Source organism: Microtus oregoni, unplaced genomic scaffold, assembly GCF_018167655.1.
Source record: "Microtus oregoni isolate MIOR12 unplaced genomic scaffold, Mior012 000057F_ref0000458, whole genome shotgun sequence".
NCBI classification, from domain to species: domain Eukaryota; kingdom Metazoa; phylum Chordata; class Mammalia; order Rodentia; family Cricetidae; genus Microtus; species Microtus oregoni.
Window position 1 is genome coordinate 5,661,913 of NW_024543833.1, and position 23,543 is coordinate 5,685,455.

The 23,543-nt window shown below is 39.4% G+C and overlaps 1 protein-coding gene across 1 annotated transcript in view; it reads right to left on the reverse strand.

Annotated features, from left to right (window-relative positions):
• Mbd2 (methyl-CpG binding domain protein 2) overlaps positions 1 to 23,543 on the reverse strand; it is a 57,618-nt gene that overhangs the window by 18,248 nt on the left and 15,827 nt on the right. The window contains exon 3 of the mRNA XM_041639221.1: positions 15,076 to 15,213. Within this exon, the coding sequence (XP_041495155.1) occupies positions 15,076 to 15,213 (138 nt within the window). The remainder of the gene's footprint in view (positions 1 to 15,075; positions 15,214 to 23,543) is intronic.

The window sequence follows — 23,543 nt, forward strand, 5'->3', positions numbered from 1 at the left end:
TCATTATTTACGTCTACAATTTGAAAAGCATCAGTGTCTATCTGTATAGTCTTTAAAAATTCACTTGGCATAAAAACTCAGGACCTCATCTTGACAGTCAGCTGGGAAGATACAAATATCTAACATCGAAGACCAACCTATATTTTAAGACTTGGTTTGTCAATTCCTTTATAAATTTGGCAACCATCCTTCTATGAGTATCAATTTTATTCCCTATAAAATGTAACAATAAGCCGGGCGGTGGTGGCGCACGCCTTTAATCCCAGCACTTGGGAGGCAGAGGCAGGCGGATCTCTGTGAGTTTGAGCTAGTTCCAGGACAGGCTCCAAAACCACAGAGAAACCCTGTCTTGAAAAACAAAAAAAAAAAAAAAAAAAATGTAACAATAAAAACAATCTCAAATGGTTATAGCTACTGAATGTGGTTTTCTAAACACCTGAGCAAATCCAGGACACAGCAACTACCAGGTCACTAGTACGCCTGCTAGAAAGTGTGGATCAAAAATTAAGTTTATTAATTTAATAAAAAGTAGAAAGAAAAGAGACAAAAGAATCAATCTTGAAGGGCATTAAAAATTGAGCCTGAGCACATGCATGAGAATCTGTCCTTCTCTCCCAACTTTCCTGCTGGGGATTTCTGCTACTTCAAGTATCTTTAGATTCTTCTTCCTCTCCCTCTCATTCATGCAGACTTCCTCCCAATTGGGCTCGGTGTTCTTGGGAATACTTGAGAAGCAGTACCTACTATCTAATATGCAAAGCTAGTACAAAATGGAAACACAAAACCCCTTACTTAAAAAGGGTTAAGACTTCCAAGGCACCAAGAGCACAACCTCAAACCAGGCACAGGGCTCTTTCATCTAATATGGAGCTCTTCCCAATCCAGGGCCCTCAACAGCTGCACTTGGAGCTGGTAGGTTAGTGGTATGGGGCAGCAGGGCACAGGATGGAAGAGAAAGGAGAAATCTATTCAGGGCGGCAGTATCTGGGGACATGCTGTAACATAATTTCATCCTGTAAAATTTTCAAAAGAACAACAGAAAATCATTCTGCCTGAACTATACAGTACAAGTTCCCCACCTCCAAGTTCCTGATGAAAATAACCCAAGGAGTTCTTCTCACTGTGGCGTCATGTTGGAAGGAACAGTGCAAAGGGGCCGCTGTCAAGGCTCTGCACAGCGGAGCCACGTGAGCACGAAAGGGAAAGCCTAGGACACATGTGTTGAGCAGAGACATATTTAGGTTGTTGGGAATGGGATGGTGCCATGGGTCCTGAAGGGTGTAGACCACCAAGAAGCTAAAGTTCCACGGGAACTGTCTCAGCACCCAAACTTGACAAGCCCTGCTTCAGACACTGTGGCTGGTGGTAGCTTGGCTTTGCAAACTTCTTGCTACTGCAGCACAGGTGCTGGTTGTCACTGTGACCTTCTAAGACCCACCAAGCAGCCTATCAATTTTCTGAACAAAATGAAGCCTACAAGAAACTCAAAATCCTGTTCTACTTCAAGTCCAGTGGATGGCATGGGCAGCTTTTAATTAAGAGATCTCCAAACTGTAATTTCTTATTATATTTAGTCTGTCTATTTCTACACTGTGATAATGGTAAACTCTCAGAGAAACCTCAGGAGAGCTGAGCTTGTGTCCAGAACAGCAGGCAAGAGAGAAGCAGGGAGCAGACAGTTTCTGTGCTGAAGTCATCAACAAGTTTGGAAAGCAAAGCCCTCCCTAGCCACAAGGGTCTAAAGCAGGAGGGCTTCCCAGCCCGGCTTTCTGACAATTCCAGAGCATCTTTAGCAGCCTTTGGGTGTTTGACACACCATGCCATTTCCAACAACCCAAAAAATGTCAGAACCTTTCCAGGCATCCAGGGTGCCAGAGAGGAAGAGAAAGAAACAAATTGGCTTAGGATGCAAAGTTCTGATCAACAGAGAGAGACAGAGAGGCTGGACATTTACCACTAGGGGACCCAGATCTCAGAACTGAGAGCTAGAGCAGCAAAACCCTCTACTCTGAGGGGATCCTCGCTCCATCTCGCCCTTTCTGGGCCTGTCATACCTACCTAACCAATTGAGCAGGCTGCATCTTTGTGCACTGCCAAACAACTAAGCAATGATCAGGAAGCCAGCGGCACGAGTAAGACAACACAGAATGCAAGTGACAAGCTTGATGGAATTTTGTGGACTTCTGTTTTATTTTGCTTTGACAGCTTTTCTCCTATTAGTCTTTTGTCCATTTGTTTAGATTTTGTTTTTGTGTTTCTTGTGGACTTTTTGTATTTGTTTTTGTTTCCTGGTTTGTTTGTTTGTTTGGAGAGAGAGAAAGGAAGAACATAATGTTAGACTGGTAGGGAGATGGTGAGGATCTGAGGGGAATTTGAGGAGGGAAAGACATGATCAAAATATAGTGCATGAAAAACATTAATAAAAATATTTTTTAAAGTTGAAATTCAGTTAAATTCGAACTAAAACTATTGCTATACACAGCAATTATTAATTATTACCACTTATTAATAACTCAAACATATTGGATAAGTCATGTTCTGTGGGCTATTCTGTGGTACTAGAACCATTCCAAGATTGTTGATTTTGGAAGATGTGGAGTTCCAAATGTCTGAACCATCTACAGACATGACATACATCGGAATGTAAATACATGCACAGAATTTAGAAGGAGCATGCAGTAGTCTGACACAGACAACAACTGGAAAGGCGAGACTCCTACCAGAGTGACTTCTGGTGCTCAAAGACAGACACAGCAACAGAGCAGAGCAGCAGAGCCACGAGTGGACACGACGCTTACGTAAATCCTAGTGTACAGCTATCAGTAGCCTCGAGCTTGCTAAAAACCCACAGCAAAAGCATCTCCTCAAACTCAGCAATGCAGAAGAAAAAATGTATTTTGACCCTCACAAATCATCATGGAATGCAGTTTCCCTTTTGTAATATAGTCTCTATTGGAAAAAGAATAAACTCAACACTCAGAAGGGTGTTGAAGTTCAGGAGTGAAACTACACAGAAGTTTTTAAAACTACCTTGAAACTCTACCTCTTTCTGTTTATTTTCAACACCATGAGCTCCATACTTACACCTAAGCCAATGGGTCCATGAGACTTGATCCCATGGCCAACTAGAAGCGCCAGACACTGAGCCTCTGCAAAGTCCTTGCCCCTCAGGTGTCCCCTCCAGAGCAAACAGTCCAGCTGCCTTGCTGAGCTAGCTCCACACCCAGGCTCCTGGTCTCTCCTGTCTCCTTCCTAGGCTGCCTTACCCAGTTCCCACATTTGCTCTCCTCTCCCTTCCTCTGCTTGGGGTTTCTTTCTTTAAAAGAACAGGCTCACTTGAACTCTGACCACCTAAAGCACATCCTGGTTCATGCTGCTCCTCTCTCAAAGCACCTCTTTACTCGCAGAAGAGAAGGCCGTCTTACTTCCTGACCTGCCATTCCTTCGTTTCCTTCTCCGAGACTCTGCCCCCTACCTGCTATCATATTAGCACTGCTTAAGATCACACAATTTTCTAATTCCAATTTTGTCTCAAGACCTCTCTGCCCAACTCCACTGTCACCTATACCCGCTGTCAGGGGAGTCTACCTTTAGGATGGTTCTCTGTTGGCCCCAGCATGCTCTACTATGATTAAGTAGCATATTAAAACACCTAAAAGTCAGTACCAAAAAAAAAAAAGGACTGTAAGTAGCCTTCCAACAAAATACTCAAATGCATAGGAAATGGTGTAACTTTTAAGCATGCAGGAAGAAAAGTGCTAACCCTTTATCACACAAAATAAATGAGATGCTTAAGAATCTCATTTTTTAATAGCTCTAAGCCGCAGTCTTTAACTTGGTCAAGAGTAGCAAGATAGCAAAGCTGGCATACAAACACCGATGTCCAATCAAAGCATGGTGGATGACAGAAAGAATGCTAGCTTGGCAGCTAAATGTTTAATCCTGGTCCAGCACTAAACACATGTATTATCTTAGGGAGAGTCTCTCTTAGATGTATTTTCACTAGTTCACTACAAACACTAGTAATTGTGACTTCTATCGTAAGTTTTCACGCTCAGTGGTAGAGTACTCTCTAGGAGTACACATGTAGTTTGGTGGTAGAATGTGAATTTGAATTTACAAAACTCTGTGTTTGACTCTGAATTCCACCCAAGAAAATAAAGGAGGGAGGGAAAAAAAGGTCTTGACACATAATTATAAACTAAAGCAAAACCCAGAAAATGTGCACTTTACATCCACCAACTTTTGAAAAGTTAAACACATAAGATACTAGGTTACAATTATACAGGCAATGATGTTTCTGCCTAGAAGGAATTCATTGTTCAATGTTTAAACTGCTCTATTTAAAGTCAGTTCCATTTAACATCTGAGCTGCCTGGTTATAGCCAGCAAAGGCAACTTAAATACCATGACATGTAGAAATCAAAGGACAAACATAAGCCACTCTATATTTTCTCAAGGTGTGTCCTAGGAAGAAGGGACTAGATAATGATGAGAAACTTATCACACAAACAAGGTAAAGCTTGATTTATGTGGCTGCAAAAAAAAACAAAAAAAACAAAAAAAAAGCCATAATGTGATCTCATGTTAAGGCTAAATAAAAAATAACAATTTTGGTCTAAAGAAAGATCAAGAACAAACAGAAAGGAAAATGTAGGGCTGATGAAAAATGAAGGAACAGAAACTACCTGCTATAGTGGTTTCTTTACAATTTGCTGACTACTCTATAATCTATACATAGCACGATATATTCACCAAATATCTGAAAGACTAAGATCATCCTAAGATGCCTATGAAATGAGACCACCATCCACAGCGCTAATATTTCAGGTGCTACTCCCACTAAGTTTAAGCCACAACATGGGAGGAAAGAGAAGAAGAGCGGAAGAAAGAAAGATACGTAAAGATCATCTTGAACCAAAATAGAAGAACTCCAAAACTTGCACTGCCATATATCAAGAGGTTTGTGACGCTAGTAATTATGGTACTGCAGCCTCAGGAAGGAACAGACAAAGAAGAGAATAGAGCAGATAGCCCGAAATAGATCCATCTGTACAAACATATCAAACGAACAGAAGAAAGCAATCCAAGGGCTGGAAGATGGCTCGGTCAGTAAATGCTTGCCGGGAAAGCAATGACTTGATTTAGATCCCCATGCAAAAATCCTAGGCATGATGAATAAACAAGAAAGTTCAAATGCTGCCTTTCATCTACGTCAGCATTTCATCTACAACAAAAATGACAAAGCAGAGCAATGGAAAAATATTAAAAAAAAAAAGTGCTGTGTCAGTTGGATGTCCTTAAAGTAAGAAGCAAATCCACCTTAAGTCAAAGACAAGGTCAAGATTGGTGAACAGAGAACTAAATGTAAAGCAAGCTCTCAGAAGGTAACCCACTTAGCCTTGAAGTGAACCAATAGTTAAGAAGAGAAAGAAGTGATTGAGGTTTAACAAACACACACTGTGTAACTGCTACCAGGTCAAATGAAAGGGCATCATCAGCACCCAGGTCTCTGTGCCCTCCTAGCCTCAGCCACCTCTCAAGGTCCTTAAAGCTATGAGCACATATTTCTCAAAAGACGATATTAGAAGAGTAAAGCAGTAAGCCGGGCAGTAGTGGCGCACACTTTTAATCCCAGTACTCGAGAGGCAGAGGCAGGTGGATTTCCATGAGTTCAAGGCCAGCCTGGTCTACAAGAGCAGCTAGTTCTAGGACAGGCTCCAAAGCTACAGAGAAACCCTGTCTTGAAAAACCAAAAAAAAAAAAAAAAAAGAAGAAGAAGAAGAGTAAAGCAGTAACCTAGAAATACAAGTAAACATTAGGATTTATATCAAAACATATATAAGAACTCTTTTAAACAATGGGAAAACATAATCCATAATACTAACAAATAAAAACTTGCAAAGGTATCAATGAGATGTCTCAGTGGGTAAAGGAAATGTTCTGCCAAGCTAATAGTGACCTTAGTTCAATCCCCACACTCACACAATGGAAGGAGAGCTCTAAGTCTGGCACTGCCCTTTGACCCCCACAGCAATCAGATGGTATGACCCTCACACACACAAAGAATAAAGTAATAAACAAATGAGAAGCCTTGAAGAGGTACTACATCAGAAGAGATTATCTACATGATCAAATCATAAACTGGTTATTAGCCACTACTTATCAAAAAAATGCACGCATGTAAGATCCATAAGAGACCACTGAGTACACACTGAAACATTTACAATTCCTAGAACTAACGACACTGAGTGCCAACAAAGACTTGAAGTGCAAGTTATATTTCTGATGGACATGTAGGTATGTACAACCACTGAGCAAACTGAACATATACTCTATGACCCAACAGCTCTACTCTGGGTCTAAACCCACAATTAAAAACCACAACAGAGTATTCACTTGAAGCAGTATTAAGAAACAGCAGTTTTTATTAAAAAAAAAAAAAAGGAAAAGGAAAAAGATAGAATCTAAGATGAACAAATAAAACAAGCCAATACAGAAAAAAAAAACAGCATCAATCAAATGAAAGCATCCTTATAATTAAAATGCTAAGAAAGTTAGGAGTAAAGATTTGATCCAAGGAAAAAAAAGAGCAAATGGCAACAAAAAAGTCATGCAAAATAAAAAATATGATCATCAAAATATAAGCTGGAAGGCCTAGAAATTAAAAATCAAGAGAATAGTTCACAAAATAAACAACAAAATAAAGAATATAAAAGCAAAAACACAGGCAAATTAGAGGAAAATTCTGAGAAGCCAACTTTCACATAGAAAGATAAGAACTTGGGAGATTCAAGAGAGAAGGAAATTCTGAAAGATAAGATAGAAGAAATGTCCCCAACAAACGGCAGGAATCACCTGTCTTCTACTCAGGCCCAGATTTAATAAAAAAAAACCTTAGAAACACACAGGGATATTTTCCTTTGTTCTGCTTTTGAAGATAGAGTCTTTTCACACAGCCCAAACTGGCCTTGGAGTTTCTATATTCCTGCATTAGTCTCCTGAGTGCTGAGATAACAGGCATGCAGCCCATGCTTGCCTATCTCCATCTCTCCACCTTTTAAATAAAACACGTATGTGTGTGTGTGTGTGTGTGTGTGTGTGTGTGTATGTGTGTACGTATACTTACTTTTTGAGTGAATCCCTTAAAATCCGCATATAAAAAGTTAAAGAGCACACAAGCTATAAAAGCAAGTGCAAATCTTTCCACCAAAAATCTTGAAGTTGGAGGATTATGAGGCAAAGCCCTTAGAAAGCTGAGAAAATAATTTTTTTCCAATCTAAGCTCTCATCAGCAGAAAAATGAGGGTATCCGAATAAATTCATTTCTAATATGCAAGTTTTCAAAGACTTCATCTCCCATCATTTTTCCCTAGCAACCTTTTGTTTTGTTTTGTTTGTTTGTTTGTTTTTGAGACAAGGTTTCTCTGTAACTTTGGGGCCTGTCCTAGAACTAGCTCTTGTAGACCAGTCTGGCCTCGAATTAACAGAAATCTGCCTGACTCTGCCTTTCCAGTGCTGGGATTAAAGGCGTGCACCACCACCACCCGCTTCCTTAGCAACTTTCTTAGGTTTGATTACAAACTTGAGAAGCATCCTAAGATAAAGATAGAAATGCAGAAACAAACTTGGGCACCGGAGCTCAGCAGAAGACAGCCCAGGGCTCCAGCTGCACAGCAAATTCCAGGGACTAACCCAGCTGCAGCAGAACAAAGACAACTCCGAAAAATTCAACAAGAAACAGAGTTACTGACAGGCATGTGGCAGAAGTTCTGAAGATTACCATTATGTAGAAAGTCTACTGTGAAGGTTACAAAACATGAATTATATGGCTTGCCCCACCTATGAATGTTTTTGGTTCTAAGAAGGTAAACCAGGACTATTCAACCAGTTCCTAAAGCTGTGATACAGTCATGTTGGGAGCACAGCAGCAGAGAGGGGGAATTGCATCATCTGCCACCAGAGGAACTCAAACAAAAGCACCAAGAATTAACTGTAAAAGCACCACCTGTAAGTGCTTTAATTCTAAACACAGAGGTAGCTCTAAAGGGAAGGACAGGAACTGAAAACACAGGCTCTGTCTAGAATGTTTTCCCAATATCCTCTACTTTAATTTTTGTAATTGAATGTGCACGGGTATATGCCTGCATGCATGTTTATGCACCACTTCTATGCCTAGTGCCCTCTGAGTACCTAAGAGAGCACTGGATTCCCTGGAACTAGTTACTGGTGGTTACAAGCTGCTGAGTGGGTACTGGGAATCGAATGCTGTTCCTCTGAAGGGGCAGCAAGTGCTCCTAAGCACTAACCCATCTCTTCAGCCTTACTTTTAAAGACCACGCACTCTCTCGCTCCTGTTGCTCATCCCATTTACTCACAACATGATAAATTATGTAAGTATTCATCTACCTAACTCTATCACACCAGATAGTCAGCCCCAGGACAGCAGGGACCTGTCTTGTCCACTGCAATATCTTTGTTGTTTAGAAAAAAGCCTAGCACAAATTAATGTCTCAAGAAATGACCAAGCTAGGGGCATTTGGGAAGCGGGACTCTCTATTGAGGAAGTGCCGCCATAAGATTGGGCTATGAGCAAGTCTGTCAAGCATTTTCTTGTTTAATGATTAATGTAGGAAGGTCCAGCTCCCTGTGAGTGGTGCCATCCCTGGGCAGGTGATCTTGAGTTATACAAAAAAGCAGCCTGAGCAAGCCATGAGGAACAAACCATGAGAAACAAGCTAGTAAGCACCGTCCTCCATGGCCTCTGCATCAGCTCCTGCCTCCTGCCTTGATTTTCTGCCCTGACTTCCTTCATGATCAACTGTGATGTGGAAGTACAAGCTGAAATATACAAACCCTTTCCTCCCCAAATTACTTTTGGTCATTAAGGTCATGGTATTATAACACAGGAAAAAAAACTAAGATAAGTATGAGGAGTAAACTAAAAGAATAAGACAGAAAGCAGAGGCGAGATAAACAGTAACTATGTAGTATAGGAATAAAGAAGGGATCATTTCCTGTTGGTTTACCATCACCGCAGAACCACAGCGCACAGCAAGTAATGGCCTGTGACATTCCTACTCCATGTCTCAATAACCGTTGGTCTCTGTTCTCCATGACACCTTAGTGTTTGGGTTTGTTTGCTGGTTTCTTTTAAGTGAGGCAATGAAAGTGGACAGATGGACTTTAGTACTAAGAAGTTCTCTTTTTGCTTGCTGCTGTTTTGTGGCTCTCGTTTCAGTTCTTTGAGACTATGTAGTCCTGGCTGTCCTGGAACTCACGTGTAGACCAAGCTGGCTTTAAACTCAGAGATCCACCTGCCTCTGCCTAAAAGGAGTGTGTCACCAAGCTTAGCCAAGAGGTTCTTTTTCCAAATCCCTAAATTCTTGATTTCCATCTCAGCCTTTCAAGCTTCCATTTTCTTGCTGAGAAGCAGAAGACTCTGTCTTCCAGTGGGAAAGTGGGCCATGCCTTCAGCTGTGCTGTGAATGTCTACTGAAATGTCTCTGCAAACACAACTGGTGTGTTCAGTTTTGTCGTAAACTGACTCACCAAGCAATGAACCACTGAAGCTTCCTGGTGTGTGCCGATAAGAGTGATAAAATAAAACTTACAAAGAATTTTTTTAAAGGGGAGTGTTAGGGTGAGGCCAGCGAGGCTAACTGGATGGTTGGGGGAGATCTAAGAGTAGCAGGACACACGCAGGCCTCTGGCTTCCCAGGACAAGATGAACAGTGGTGTTTTAATAAAATCCTGCACAAACAGGAACTAGCTGGTTTGACAGGACAGAGTTAAACAAGTTGACTCAGAGGGGCTTATGACTCTTCGATATGGACAGAGCCAAACAACTGAAGCTCTAGAAAAAGACAGATCTGGAAATCCTTAGCACGGAAGGTGGGAACTGTGGGGAAATCCACGGTGGTTACTCACATGGGAGGACGCACCAAATGCCTGGGAGTTCAACAGTCAAAACAGGAGAAAGGAGGGGAGGGAATGAAAACAGACAAAGACCAACACACGCACACACACACAGGGTAACGGGGGAGAAGGCAAAGACAGAAACAATAACAGTGCCTAATACTAGCGCAGAACAGGAGGCAATTTAAGGAGAATATTTTATCCTTTTAACAAACAACTTGAGTGAGCATGGTAAGAGCAGCTTTAGTGGCAGGGCAAGAATAAAGGCTTTGTTTTCGAGTTGCCAAAACTAAGTAGGTATAATGCAAATATGCAGACAACACACAGAAATTTGGCCAAAGAGAAGAAGGAGAATAAATAATAAAAGTGCATACGCGGTAAAGTGAACGTTTTTCCTGAACAACTTGAATACATTTAAATGCTTTGGAACAGAAGCCAGTTTATATAGTAGAAAAGACAGGAGTCTGAAACAGAACACATTTGTAAGTAGCATGTCACAGAAGATAAAATGAAACTGAGCTCCTTAACTTACTAATGGATAGTCTTTTAACTTGTTACAACTGAGTGAAGATTTGATGGAAGGTATCCAAATCATAAACTCATTCTAATTACATTTCTGAGAACTTAGCCCAGGGAATCATTGTAACATATAGAAGAGACTTAATATGTAGCCAAAAATTCTCCAGACACTATCTTACACTGATGAGTAGCTAGGGAAGTCACAGGCAAGTGTGACTTACAATTGTTAGCACAACGTACAGTCCAGTTAACAAATGACAGGAACATATCAAATGAAACAATTATGTGTGTAGGGTTACATGGAACTCTTTAAAGCGCAAAGACATCTATCACCATTATGCTTTTCAAAATGCACTAAAATACTAAAAGAAAGTATTTTAAATGTTTAAAAATGTTTTGACTAGGAAAAATAAAATATGAATAATTTTTTCTTTGTCTACTCCAAATTTCTTTTTCTTATAGAAAACAAGTAACAATGTAGTTTAAACTTCTAAAGGTCAGCATTTAAGGAATCCTCAGCAACAAGAACTGCTTTCAGTTTCTATTATTCCCAATTAAAACCCTCATTTCTAACTTTTCGACTTGGTCTTTGCCTATTTCCCAAAGCAGTTTTACAAAAGCTGCTCTCCCCAGTGCAGCATCCCCTTGCTCTGCTGGCTGTTCTTCTAAATCTTCAGCCCTCTAGCATTTTCAAAGCTCACCCCAAATTTCCCAGCCACAGTAGCCCTGCTCTTCCTGACACCCACAGCACCAGTCTACTTATTTATCTAGCACTCTGTACAAGACATCTTCCCAGAATTCCTTGGAGGAACACTTGAAACTCATATTATCTGCCCAAGCAGCCAACTTTCCTATCTGGAGGAGACAAAAGGAATATAATATACTTAAAGGGCTCAGTCATAAAGCCATTCTAGAAGGAACTGTTGACGCTACAGAGGAGAAGACGGCTTGAATGCCCGCAATGAAGGGTCATTTCTGGATTATAACAACTAAACACACACTGGATCGCCTCATTAACCTTTCATATACAATTGTACATGTACTTGGTTTTAAATTTCTTTCATCTGGGAGTTTTGTCTAATATAATTTAACCCCTTATTCTAACAGAAGAGGCGGGCAGACTCCCAGGAGAGAGGAAGGGAAAGCTACGTATCATTTCAAAGAAGGACTAGAAGAACAAAAGACAAAAGAGACTCAGTAGGATACTCAAGTGTACATCTTCACTTGCTTCAAATATTAACTCCTAAAGAAAACCATGATTATTCTTTAAGGAAAACAATGTTCAGAGACAGTCAATAACACTAAAGGTGGGTCAGCCCTGATAATTTCACAATTATTTCAAAAAGAAATAAAAACTCAAAAACGAAACTTCAATTTGAAGATAAAAGAAACACATGAGACCAGAAAGCATCAAAGGTAAGAGTATTAAAGAAAAAAAAGACTCAAAACAGTGAGTTGCCCACATATTCAAAGAAGTAAACAGAAAAGACAACCTTAATAAAATTGTAATTCAATTAAATTTTTTAAAAAACATGAATGTGTCTTATATATCTAGACGTCTGAGAGAACCCTTCCGTCCATCTTCTCCAGCTATGAAATGATAAATGTGCAGCTACTACATACAATAATGACTGCCACTTACCCCATTATAACCAGGGTCAATACCTCCCATTTCTACTTTATGATCTTAATTTATGCACAAATAACTACTTTGTTTTCTATTAAATTCTGTTTTAATGCATTCTTTAAACACACTAGTTTGCATATTTAAAGACAAAGCATTTAAAGAGTCAATGCATATAAATTCATAGTTTATATGGACAATTATATAATGACCTCAGCATAAAATACTTCTGCTGATTTTTCTTCTCACCTATTACTTCACACCTACTGAGAGTAAAGCCTGAATTAACATACACAAACTTTATTATTCTAGGCCTAAAATTCAGTGCTCATACCACTAACTTAAATACCTTAAAAGAGAATGATATATTTAAAGAAAAAAATTTATGTTCCCTATGGGAACTTAGAAATACAAATCTCATTCATTCACTGTCTAATAAAAATAACTTTGCCAAGTTGAGTAATGGGTAATTTATACTGCTGACATATTTTGCTGGATCCAAATGAGTAGCAAAATTAGAATTATTAAAAAAAAATTAGAATTATTTTTATCTTCATACATTTTTGTCAACTATCTACCCAACAATGGTGAAGTAGTCATACAGATACCAAAATATAATTAAAACTAGCATTGTTTTATTAACAAACCTGTTTCTAAACTAGACTTTTAAGATGACACAACTTTAAAATTCCCTCTTTACTATCTTCACATTGGTGACACTACACTCAAATGTCACTTCAACTACTACGTTGAAGAAATGAAGAAGAAAAGATAACTGTCTTGGTGTAACCAAAAATTCCTAAAGATTAGGTTATTCTCAAGTTACATGAGAATAACCAAGCAAAACATCCAGGTATGCAGAAGTAACCTGCTAAATTATTACAATACCACCTGCCTACACTAGCTCAAAGAAAGAGCCTTCAAAAGATCTCTGTTAGAACGATGCTAAAATTCTCTGACAAGAGATGGGGGGAAAGAAACACACACTTGTCATGAGAGTAATTCTATAAACCATAATAAAAAAGAGAAAACTCAAAGCTATTCAACAAAGCAAAGAAGGAGAGATACCATTCTGTTCATTTCAGCTTTAAGTTTCTCCATTACTGATCTCCATAGACAGCTAACCATCCCACACAACACAGGCACCACAACTTTTACAGTGTAAAGCTGGGCTCAGGTCCAGTCAAATCACTGCTAAAATGACCAGAATTTGTCAATCAACTGATCTTTAAATAAAGCACACAGGTTTATAGTGTGAGGTCTGGCAAAGAAAAAATAAGGATAAGCCAGGCAGTGGTGGCACACACCTTTAATCCCAGCACTTGGGAGACAGAGGCAGGTAGATCTCTGTGAGTTCATGGCCAGCCTGGTCTACGGGAACTAGTGCCAGGACAGGCTCAAAAGCTACAAAGAAACTCCAGTCTTGAAAAACCAAAAAGAGAAAAGAGAGAGAGAGAGAAAGAAAGAAAAAAAGGATAAAAATCTATTAAATAATACCTGTTCTCATAGGACAACTCAAATTTCCACTATATCATTAAAGGTTACATTCTACCTCTGTCTTTTGGGATTTGGGAAGCATTTCGATCAGTTATAAACATCAAAACTTTCAAATAATAAAAATTTAGTAAGGAAACAATTTTAAGTTACCAAAAAGCCAAAGGACAGATATTCAAGACTGCATACCTTATCTACAAAAGAATACAACCAGAGAATAGCTTGATAAGACAGGCAGAGTTCAAGATGGCAGAATCCCTTTCTTGTTGAACTGAACTGAAAACACTAAAAACACCATCCATTTTGTTTTTATCCTGCACATGGTAGTAAAACAGAGGGGAAAGCCTCACACAAAAAGCTGAATGGCCCAAAGAAAACCTATGTGTTGACAAGAACCTAATGGCACATGCAGGTACGCATCTTTTATACTTGATGTGATACACTTACATGGCCCCTGCTGAATCTCTTGGGGACCAACAGTAAAGCAAGTTTAGAACTTCAAATCTTGAGACATCTACAGCAAGATGCTGATCCAATGTGGCTCCAAACATCTTCTGTTTTCCTGGCTCACCTGAAGAGGAAAAAACACTACAGAGGATGTGGGAACTGAATTTCTTTCTGTAGTTTCTTCTAGAGCAACTGTCTGAGAGATTTGGCCCTGTCCTTTGTGAAGTCTGGAGATGAAACACTTGAAGGACTAGTGAAAAATAATTTCAAATGAAAAGATGGCGTGGAGAATATCTGAGCAAAAGCTACTCATTGTAGGCCAATCAGTGTTTCTAACCCACTAAGTGGGAGGAAATAGAAAAAAGAGAAAATGCAGTGTTTCTCCTCCACCTCCTCCCCCAGTTGTGACTGAAATTCATGGAGCACCTAACTTCTGACCACATGAGGGAGGCTGAGCACTTGGTCCAGTCTCATCCCTGGCTGTGCGACCTTGTTAAGCAGCAGGGAGGCCTTTCAGATAATACCCTTGTCTAAGAAAAGTTTCTGGTGGATATAAGTTGAAGAAATAATGAAAGAGAAAAATGCACTGAACTTATGTAAAAACGAAAAGCACGGTGATATACCCATACTGGCAAATTATATCTGATTCTGTTTTTCAAAAGATTTGGGACAGATTCTTTGAAATTAGAAACCAGAAAAAAAGGGGAAAAGAAGCAATTTCCAAATAATAGAAAATGTTTTCAAGCCAAACACAACACGAGCTGCATGATTCATCTTTCTAGGAAACACTATTCCTAGAAAAATCATCTTTAAAAAGCTAAGATTAGTACAACCAAATCTCAGGAATATTATAACACAGAGAGCATTAAAACTGTTGCCAATAATATTGGTTAGATTCACTTTAATTAACTTCTAGAGTATTTTATTAAATCTTGTATTATTATGGCTATTCTCTATAGACATAAAGCTTTTTCAAATGTATTCCAATATAATCAGAATTTATTTGAATTATGCTTGATAAAAATACAAGAATTTTCTGGAAAATATGATTAGAGAACAAATTAGCCCCTTACCTGACGTGGTTGTTCATTCATCCGTTGTGGGTCTGACTTCACTTTATTGTTGGGGTGGTTTGTGACTTTGGTGACTGGTTGCTTGAAAATTGATGCAGTTTGTCTAATTGGCAATGTTGTGTTCAAGTCTGGTTTACCCTGTAAATAGAAATGTTTTCATTAATACAATATGTAAAGAAAATTGGATCAATACCTTTTTAAACTCAACATCCATAATTTTAAAAGAATATATAACCATTATTCCAACTCTTGGTCTGTGTCAGTACTTTTTTATTTGTTTGATTGATTAATTTTCGAGACAGGGTTTCTCTATAGCTTTGGAGCCTGTTCTGGAACTAGATCTTGTAGACCAGGCTGGCCTTGAACTCACAGAGATCTACCTGCCTCTATCTCCGGAGTGCTGGGATTAAAGGCATGCACCACTACTGCCTGGCAGCACTTTGAATATTTTAAAGGTACATTTAAAAGAAAAATACTTATTTTATGATGTAGATTCCCCTTTATATGCTTTGAATACCACTGGTTAATAAAGATGCTGCTTTGGGCCTATTGCAGCACAGAATAAGGCAAAGTAGAATTCCAACCAGATATAGGAGAGAGTAGGCGGAGTCAGAGAGAGGCCATGTAGCCGCTGCAGAAGACAGATGCCGGACGTCGGATGGAAACTTACCTTCCACAACCATGTGGTGATATACAGATTAATAGAAATGGGTTAATTTAAGATATAAGAGTTAGCCAGAAATATGCCTAAGATAATAGGCCAAGCAGTGTTTTAACTAATACAGTTTCTGTGTGGTTATTTTGGGTCTGGATGGCCAGGAAACAAACAAGCAGCCTCCGCCAACAATTGTGTATGTGTATGAGCCTGTGTGTATGTATGTGAACCATGTGCATGCAAGAGCATGAAAAGGTCAGAAGCAATGTTAAAATGCCCTGGAATTGGAGTCACAAACAGTTATGAGACCCTGTGTGGGTGCTGAGAACTCAACTCGGGTCCTCTGAAAGAGCAATATGGGTTCTTAACTGCTGAGTCATCCCTCCAGTTCCTCTAAAAGTTTGTTTTAAGCACTTTATTATGTATTATTTTTCATAATTAAGGTATACTTTCAATTCTTTGTATAATATTAATTATCTAATTAGCAGAATATTAAGGACATTAATATATCTGAGAAAGAATAAGAACTTTAAAGTTGCAATCAGGATAACGGTTATTTCTATATTCTAAGACTAGGACAAATACTAGCCTTAAATATTTAAGCATTAAAACCTAACTTGATTGACTAGCAATGAGACCAGACTTAACATAAAAAAATAACATTAAATTACTGATTCTAGTAAACAGAATTCATTCTAGAAAATGTTGATAAAATAAGACATGGCCAAATTAAAATATCAAAATTTGAGCATTGCTAATAAAAATGGAAATTTCACATGTGATCTCATACAACTAGGTGCAAACAAGCAAAGGTTCCCAGAAAGTGCATTAGCTTGCCCTCTGTACACACAATTGGTGCATGTATTTGAAAACCAACAGACTGCATTACCAACTTGGGTCTGACCATAATGTGAGGCCTACCCACTTACATATGTGGAAATATTCCAAAGTCTAAAAAGTCTGGCAGAAGTATTCTGCATAAGGAATAATTGTCCTGTATTCCTGTTTAGTTTATTGAAACAATCTCTCACTACATATCCCAGGCTTGAACAGAAACTCATTACGGAGCTCAGGCTGCCTGTGACAAGCACGCAGCCAGCCTGACAGCCAGTCCTTAGTTCTGTTATGTGTTACACTTCTTGCTTTTGGGAAGACTTAAAATCAAAGCTTTGGAAAGCTATATGATAGGTTATTCAAATTTGGATCATCCAGTAAATAATATGTCAGACATGTTTTCGTAAGGTCAAACTGTAAAACAGAACTGCTCTTCATTTGCAAAACTCAATGGAATGATAACAAAAAGGACGGGACAAAAATCATTGCTATTTTGATACTGACAAAAGATGTAAAAAGTTGATGTCAAGAGTCCTCCTCTCTTTACCTTACTTTTATAGACAAGATGTCTCACTGAACCTGACGCTTACCAATTTGACTAGACCAACTGGCCAGAAAGAGCCAGGGATCCTCGTGTCTGCCTCTCTAGCACTGGAGTTACAGGTGGGGAACAGGCTTGGTGCATTTTTGTGGGGTCTAGGGGTGTGCATTTTTTAAAACTTCTGAAGTTAATTCTGGGGTACATACAGGGAATCAAGCATTTCTAGCCAACAACATTTAGAACACCAAGGTCCTAAACAACAGAGTCATCCAACCTAAGGCCAATGTTCAGTCTTCAGGAATCCTAATTCTTAAGGATGACAACCTGCTGTCATTAAGATTATAAATACATCACTAAACAGTATCATGTTTGGTTAACATGTTCTTTAATTAAAAAAAAACAATATGCTTTGCTGGTACTAGATCAAATACAGCATGAGCAGATACAGAAGTAACTGCGACTGTTTGTATACACAAGCGTATCCAAGTCGAGATTCATTCTAGAAAGGATAAAGTGGGCCTACTCTTCACTATAACGAACTATGAGTCTTAAATCCGCAAAGACTGAAAGTATGGAACATTTGAAATTAGCAGTGTTAAAAATGCTAAAGTTGGCAGGATAGAGGTGGCACACACGTTTAAACCGAGAACTCAAGAGGCAGGGGCAGTCGGATCTCTCTGAGTATGAGACCAGCCTGGTCTACAGAGTGAGTTCCAGGACACCGTTACCTAAATAAAATAAATAAATAAAAACTAACAACCAAACAAACGGAACAAACGCTAAGGTTGGTGAGTGAGTGAGTAAGTGAGTGAGTGTGTGTGTGTGTGTGTGTGTGTATGCTATTGGACCAATAAAGAAAAATTAGAAGAACCTGCTAAAAAATATAAGATACATTGTTAGGTTCTACTGTCTAATTGAGATGGTTCACTCTGTTGTATCTTAAAGAACCCTAGCCTAGTTCCTAAGGAAGACAACTGCATAGAGTAAGGCACTAAGAATGTACGTCATCATTCTTCTCTTGACTTCTCAAACATTTTTAAGCACTTCTTTTACTTTTGACTGGCTAACATTTTTGACAATTTTGTATTTAAAACATTCTCTTGAGAAATCTGCAAAGTAGACTGACCAGCTTCCCAGAAGCTTACAGAACCAGTAAACTGCATTACCAGTCTCCCCTAAGGACTGCCAGAGTCACTTAATTCATGACCACCTGTTACCCAAGTTGCCCTAAACCACTGACACTCTGCCATAAACTTCAGCATTAAGAACAATCACCTTGGCTTAAAGCATGATTATAGCTGTTCACAAAATCATTTCTTTAAATATAAAAAAGTGAAATTCGTTTACATTACAAACTAAACCAGCAAATTCACTGCAACATTGTAAACAGCCTAGCTCACAAACTTTAAAATTCTAAAAAGACGTCCCATTTCAATCTAGAAGTAACTGTGGTACTAAATAACACAATCTGCAAGCAAATTTTTTTCTTTTACATTCAATGACCTTCCACAAAAGCCTGTAATGCAAGACTTAGGCAATAGCTAGGCAGTGGTGGTGCACGCCTTTAATCCCAGCACTTAGGAGGCAGAGGCAGGTGGTTCTCTGTCAGTTGGAAGCCAGCCTGGTCTACAAAGAGAGTTTCAGGACAACCAGTGTTGTTACACAGAGAAACCGTCTTGAAAACAAAAACAACAAAAAGAGAAGTATACAATAAAGGTGACTGTGGAGGGGATGGAACAATGGGGTCTCAATACCATGGAACACTTTAGTGAGCCACCCTGGTTACAGAGCGTGAGTGATGAAGAGGACTTCATAAACCAGTATCTCCTACTGTTTGCATCCTGACCCCCTTAGGACTGTAAGAATACACACAGCTCACTGCACTGTGAAGATGACATCAGTTTCTATTTTACCTAATGTAGATAATTACAAATGCAACTATCAGAAGTTATCCTTAGTTACATTGTAACAAACTGATCGACTGCTAGCAACCCATACATGAGCCAACACTTCAGTGGCCTACATTTCATATACTTCTTTTCAATCAAATCTTCCATTTTAAAGTTATTTCTTTACTGATATTTTATCAGTATTAATATTAATAAACAATCAGTGTTTTATCCATATTAATACAGATATTTAGTGGGTTTTTTCCACTTCCCATTATCACATAAAGTTCTCAATGATGTTTAAAAAATAAACTCTCTGGTTTACCAAAGATGGTGTCTTATAATTTTAACATAATTACTAAACATAAATGATAACTTCAGTATGAAATACAGCTCAAAAGAAAGGGGCGGGGGGTCTTCTGTTCCTCCTGCTATGGAAATAGATTCTTGCTATATTGCCTAAGCTGGCCTCCCAACTCCTGCCCCTCCTTCCCCAGCAACTGGATTATAGGCGCACACAACCATGCCTGACTATACGTATTACAAAATAGCTTCATGCTCTTCGGTAAGTCTTACTAAGTGCGAGCATCACTTCTATTCTTATTCCCTTTTCAATAGATGAGGTGGAAGGGAAAAGTCATCTTATGTGACTCAGACCTTCCCGAAACTACTTTTAAAAGACTTTGTGCTACAATATCAGTGAACCAAAAAAAAAAAAAAAAAAAAAAACACCTTTAATAATCAGTAGACAGATACACAAAGTTCCCTGCATTTTATTAAAAGAACAGGATTTTATTTGTGGAAGAAGCTATCAAGACATTCACGTCTCAATATCCATTTCAAATATTCATTTCTCAACTCAGTATTTGCAACTGCCCCTCTGTGGAAAGCGCACCATTTCGAGCCACTGTAACCCCGCAAACAAGGGCGCTGCCCTGGGTTTGACCTCCAACACCACGTCTTCAGACAGATATCATGTAAAGCTTATATATCATATAACACAGTGACTGAACTCTAAATATCACCTTTCTTGGCTAGATTTATTATTATTAAAGACTTGTTTCGTGTGTGTGAGTGTATTTGCCTGAATGTATATACATGCATGTTACGGGAGGTCCTCCCACTCCTCCAGCCTATCGCCGCTGAGATACCAGCCCATTGGGGCGTGGTCTCTCTCCCTTTAAAAAAGTGGCCACTTCCCTCTCCTCTCTCTCTTCACTTCCTGCTCCACCGGCGACTAGACTCCCTTCCTGGTTGCGCAGAGGGCTGACGGTGATCTGTAAGTTTTTTCCCCTTTAAATAAATACCACCCTATTAATCATAATTCCAAACTGGTGTGACATTGTTTATGACTTACGCCTTCACATGCATCACATCGGTATAGTGTCCACAAAGGCCTAAAGAGAGATAAGGTCTCCTTGTTGGTGCTGGGAACTGAACCCTGGTCCACTGCAAGAGCAAGAGGTTCTCGTAAACCTGGCACCAACTCCAGCCTTGTCCGTTTTTTGAGAAAAGCTATATAAAAGACACTGCAGATTCTATAACCAAAGCATTGAGATTTTACTTTCCAATTGTTAATTTTTCACTTTTAAAAATTCACCTTATTGTAGGGTGAAAACTTTTGCTCTGCTTACCCAATACACATATACAACTGACATTGCAAAGTATCATTCACGTACCATTTTAATCCTGTAGCTGTTGGGAAACAAAGATTCAGTACCACTAAGGTCAATTTCCTTATCAGTTAATGAGGATACTTATTACAAAAGATTCATAGACAGATCAAATAGAACGGTATGTGATGACACCAATGCAGTTTCTAACACCGTCAGCTTCCACCAGGACCTCCGCACAGCACTCTGCACCATTCCTGTGCCGGCATAAAGCCCCAGTAGACTCGTCTGGTTCACACCCTCAGCTGGGTACCTCTCCACTCACTCAACTCCAGCATTTTGACCTTCTTTCTGCCCTTACATACTGGGGCATCTTTTCTTAACAATTTAGCACTGGCTCTTTCCTCTGTACAGAATACTTTCCTCTCAACTTCTGAAGAATGGCCACTTGTCACCCAGTGCTCAGTCTGAAAATTAACCATCAGAGAAACCTGTTCTCATCATTCAACCTAAAATATCACCCAGTCACCTTTGCATTACTTAGCTCACTGCATAGAGTTAGTATTTTACGAGTGACTTACCATCCCACTCAAATATAACCACCTGAGACTTCCTCTACAGTATTTCCAAACTGAGACTCATGCTTGCCCAGACTTTGAAAATTGCATACAATAAGCTAATTAGAGGCAAAATGCCACCACACATTTGGTCCTACTGCACAGCTCCAGTCTAAGTAGTCGTTTTCTGTCTTGAACCTGAAAGTACTAAAGGAAAATATGATAATTAAATGTAACCTATAAGATCTGCTGCAAAATTGTTATGAAAAGGAGCACTGTCTGTTCCAATTTAAAATATAAAAGAAACAATCCCTAGACTCACTCTATCACTGAGCTACATGTTAACCTCTTATTAATTTTTTAAATCATTTGCAATTATTATTGTGGGGGGGGTGCTTGTGCCAAGGCACATGAGTGGAGGTCAGAAGAGAACCAGTTCTCTCCTTTCATGCTTATATAAGTTACAGAGATCTAGCTCAGGTCATTGGGCTTACAGAGATAGCAAGTACTCACCCTCTGAGCCATCTCTAGCCTTCCGGGGCCCCTCCAAACAGTGTGTTAAGGACCAGGAAGCAGGTTTCTGCTCTCCCTACTTTCTCTTGCCCCGCCTTACTAACTAGTAATCTTTTTCACAACCCATTTATGCTGATTCCATCAACCTTAGCCAAACTTCAGAGCTTCTCAGGACTGGATCCCTGCCTGTGTCTGGGACTCACCAGTCTCATTACTGGGAATATTACGTGTGCCAGTGACTTTCCAGCTTATCTTTGTTCTAGCAGTGTGCCCACTACACACAGCATCTGCATCTAAGTATTCCAGGAACCTCAAACTGACATTATCAGTTCACTTTTATTCAGCCTTATTCATTCTTCCCCTAGGGTCCTAGCTTTCAGTATCCCCTCTACCTAAAATGCAAGGGTTCACCTCAAGTTTTCTGTTAGTCTCCACATCGAATCTGCTAGCAAATCCCATTAATAATTCCATTGTGTTCAGCACCACACGTCTCCCATGTCTTGGCTATTCCTCACTAGACAAAACTATCTCCTCACTTCCACTTTTCTCCATTTCATATCAAATTAACAGTGCTCAATATTTGATATGGACCCACACTTAATATAAACACTAATAACTCCTAGCAAAGACTTCCCTGTCTTACTAATCTATCACCTGTGGAGTATTCAATCAGTCTCTATACTCCCACAGGCACGAAGACACTCAAACCAGCAAGAAATACAGAGCACGGGGGTCTTTGGAAGAGACTTCTGTCACTTTCTCTATAGGTCAGTGTTGTTTTCCTCTGCTCTGAGCAGCCTGCAGCTGCTCTGAGCAGGAGACCCTGATGGCAGTGGAGTGGGTTCTGATGGGTCTGCAGCAAAAGATCCGGAGAGCTGGGGCATGGTCAGAGCCCTATATAAGCTGCCCCGAGTACAATAAATTGGGCATTCTTGTATCAAGGATGACCCGTGTCCCCGTCTGTCTGTGTATGTTTTTAAATTTTCAGCCTAATTCCCATAGCGCGTAACGAGTAGAGCGCGGAACAGAACTGGTGGAGTTTTACAGGTCAGGAGACATATTCTCTTTGTATTCAACTAGAGTGGAAATCCTAGGAATATTGAAGCTAAAGGGTAGTTCTTACCACAATATTTGTATGGTGATACAAAGTATGGTTATGATGATGAATTGACCACAGAACCCTCAGAGATTTACTCAATAACTGAGAAGTCATCAAGCAAATGGTTATTCTGAACCACATCAAATGGCCTGGCCCCTCTTTTCCCCCTAACACCTTGCTCTCCTTCCTTCTTTAACACAAACAAACCAATGGATATGTTTTTCAGGTACAGATCCTTTTGAAATTCTGATGAAGATAAAATTTCTGTAGGAGAAACACTCCCCTCCCCCAAAAAAGTTATGGCATTCAATTCAAAGGATCCTGGAAGTTTCTAAGGCATGCATCCTCAAGCAACAATCCTCCATCCTCGTTCTGCTTCCTTCCAAGCTGTCTTTCAATATTTAGAAAAAGCCATTCTAACCATTTTATAGGGAGGTTAAAACATGCACATATAATAACATACAAATATAGTATGTTTATATTTGCATATGACCTAAAAGAACATACAAAAAGGAAGAACAACAAAAACAAACTAGAGCCAGGAGCTGAAACACATTAGCAGGAGGGCAACACTCTGTACTAGCCTTTCACTATTTACCCACGCTATTTCAGCTAACAATAAATCCAAAGTATAAAATTTTCAAAGACCTGGCATAAAACCTGCTTTCTAACCCTTCCAGTCCCTGGAAATGGGCTCTATAAAGGTCACCAGGTCCATTCCAATTCTGATGCAGTCTTTACCCTCCTTGATTTCTCCACGCTTCTGT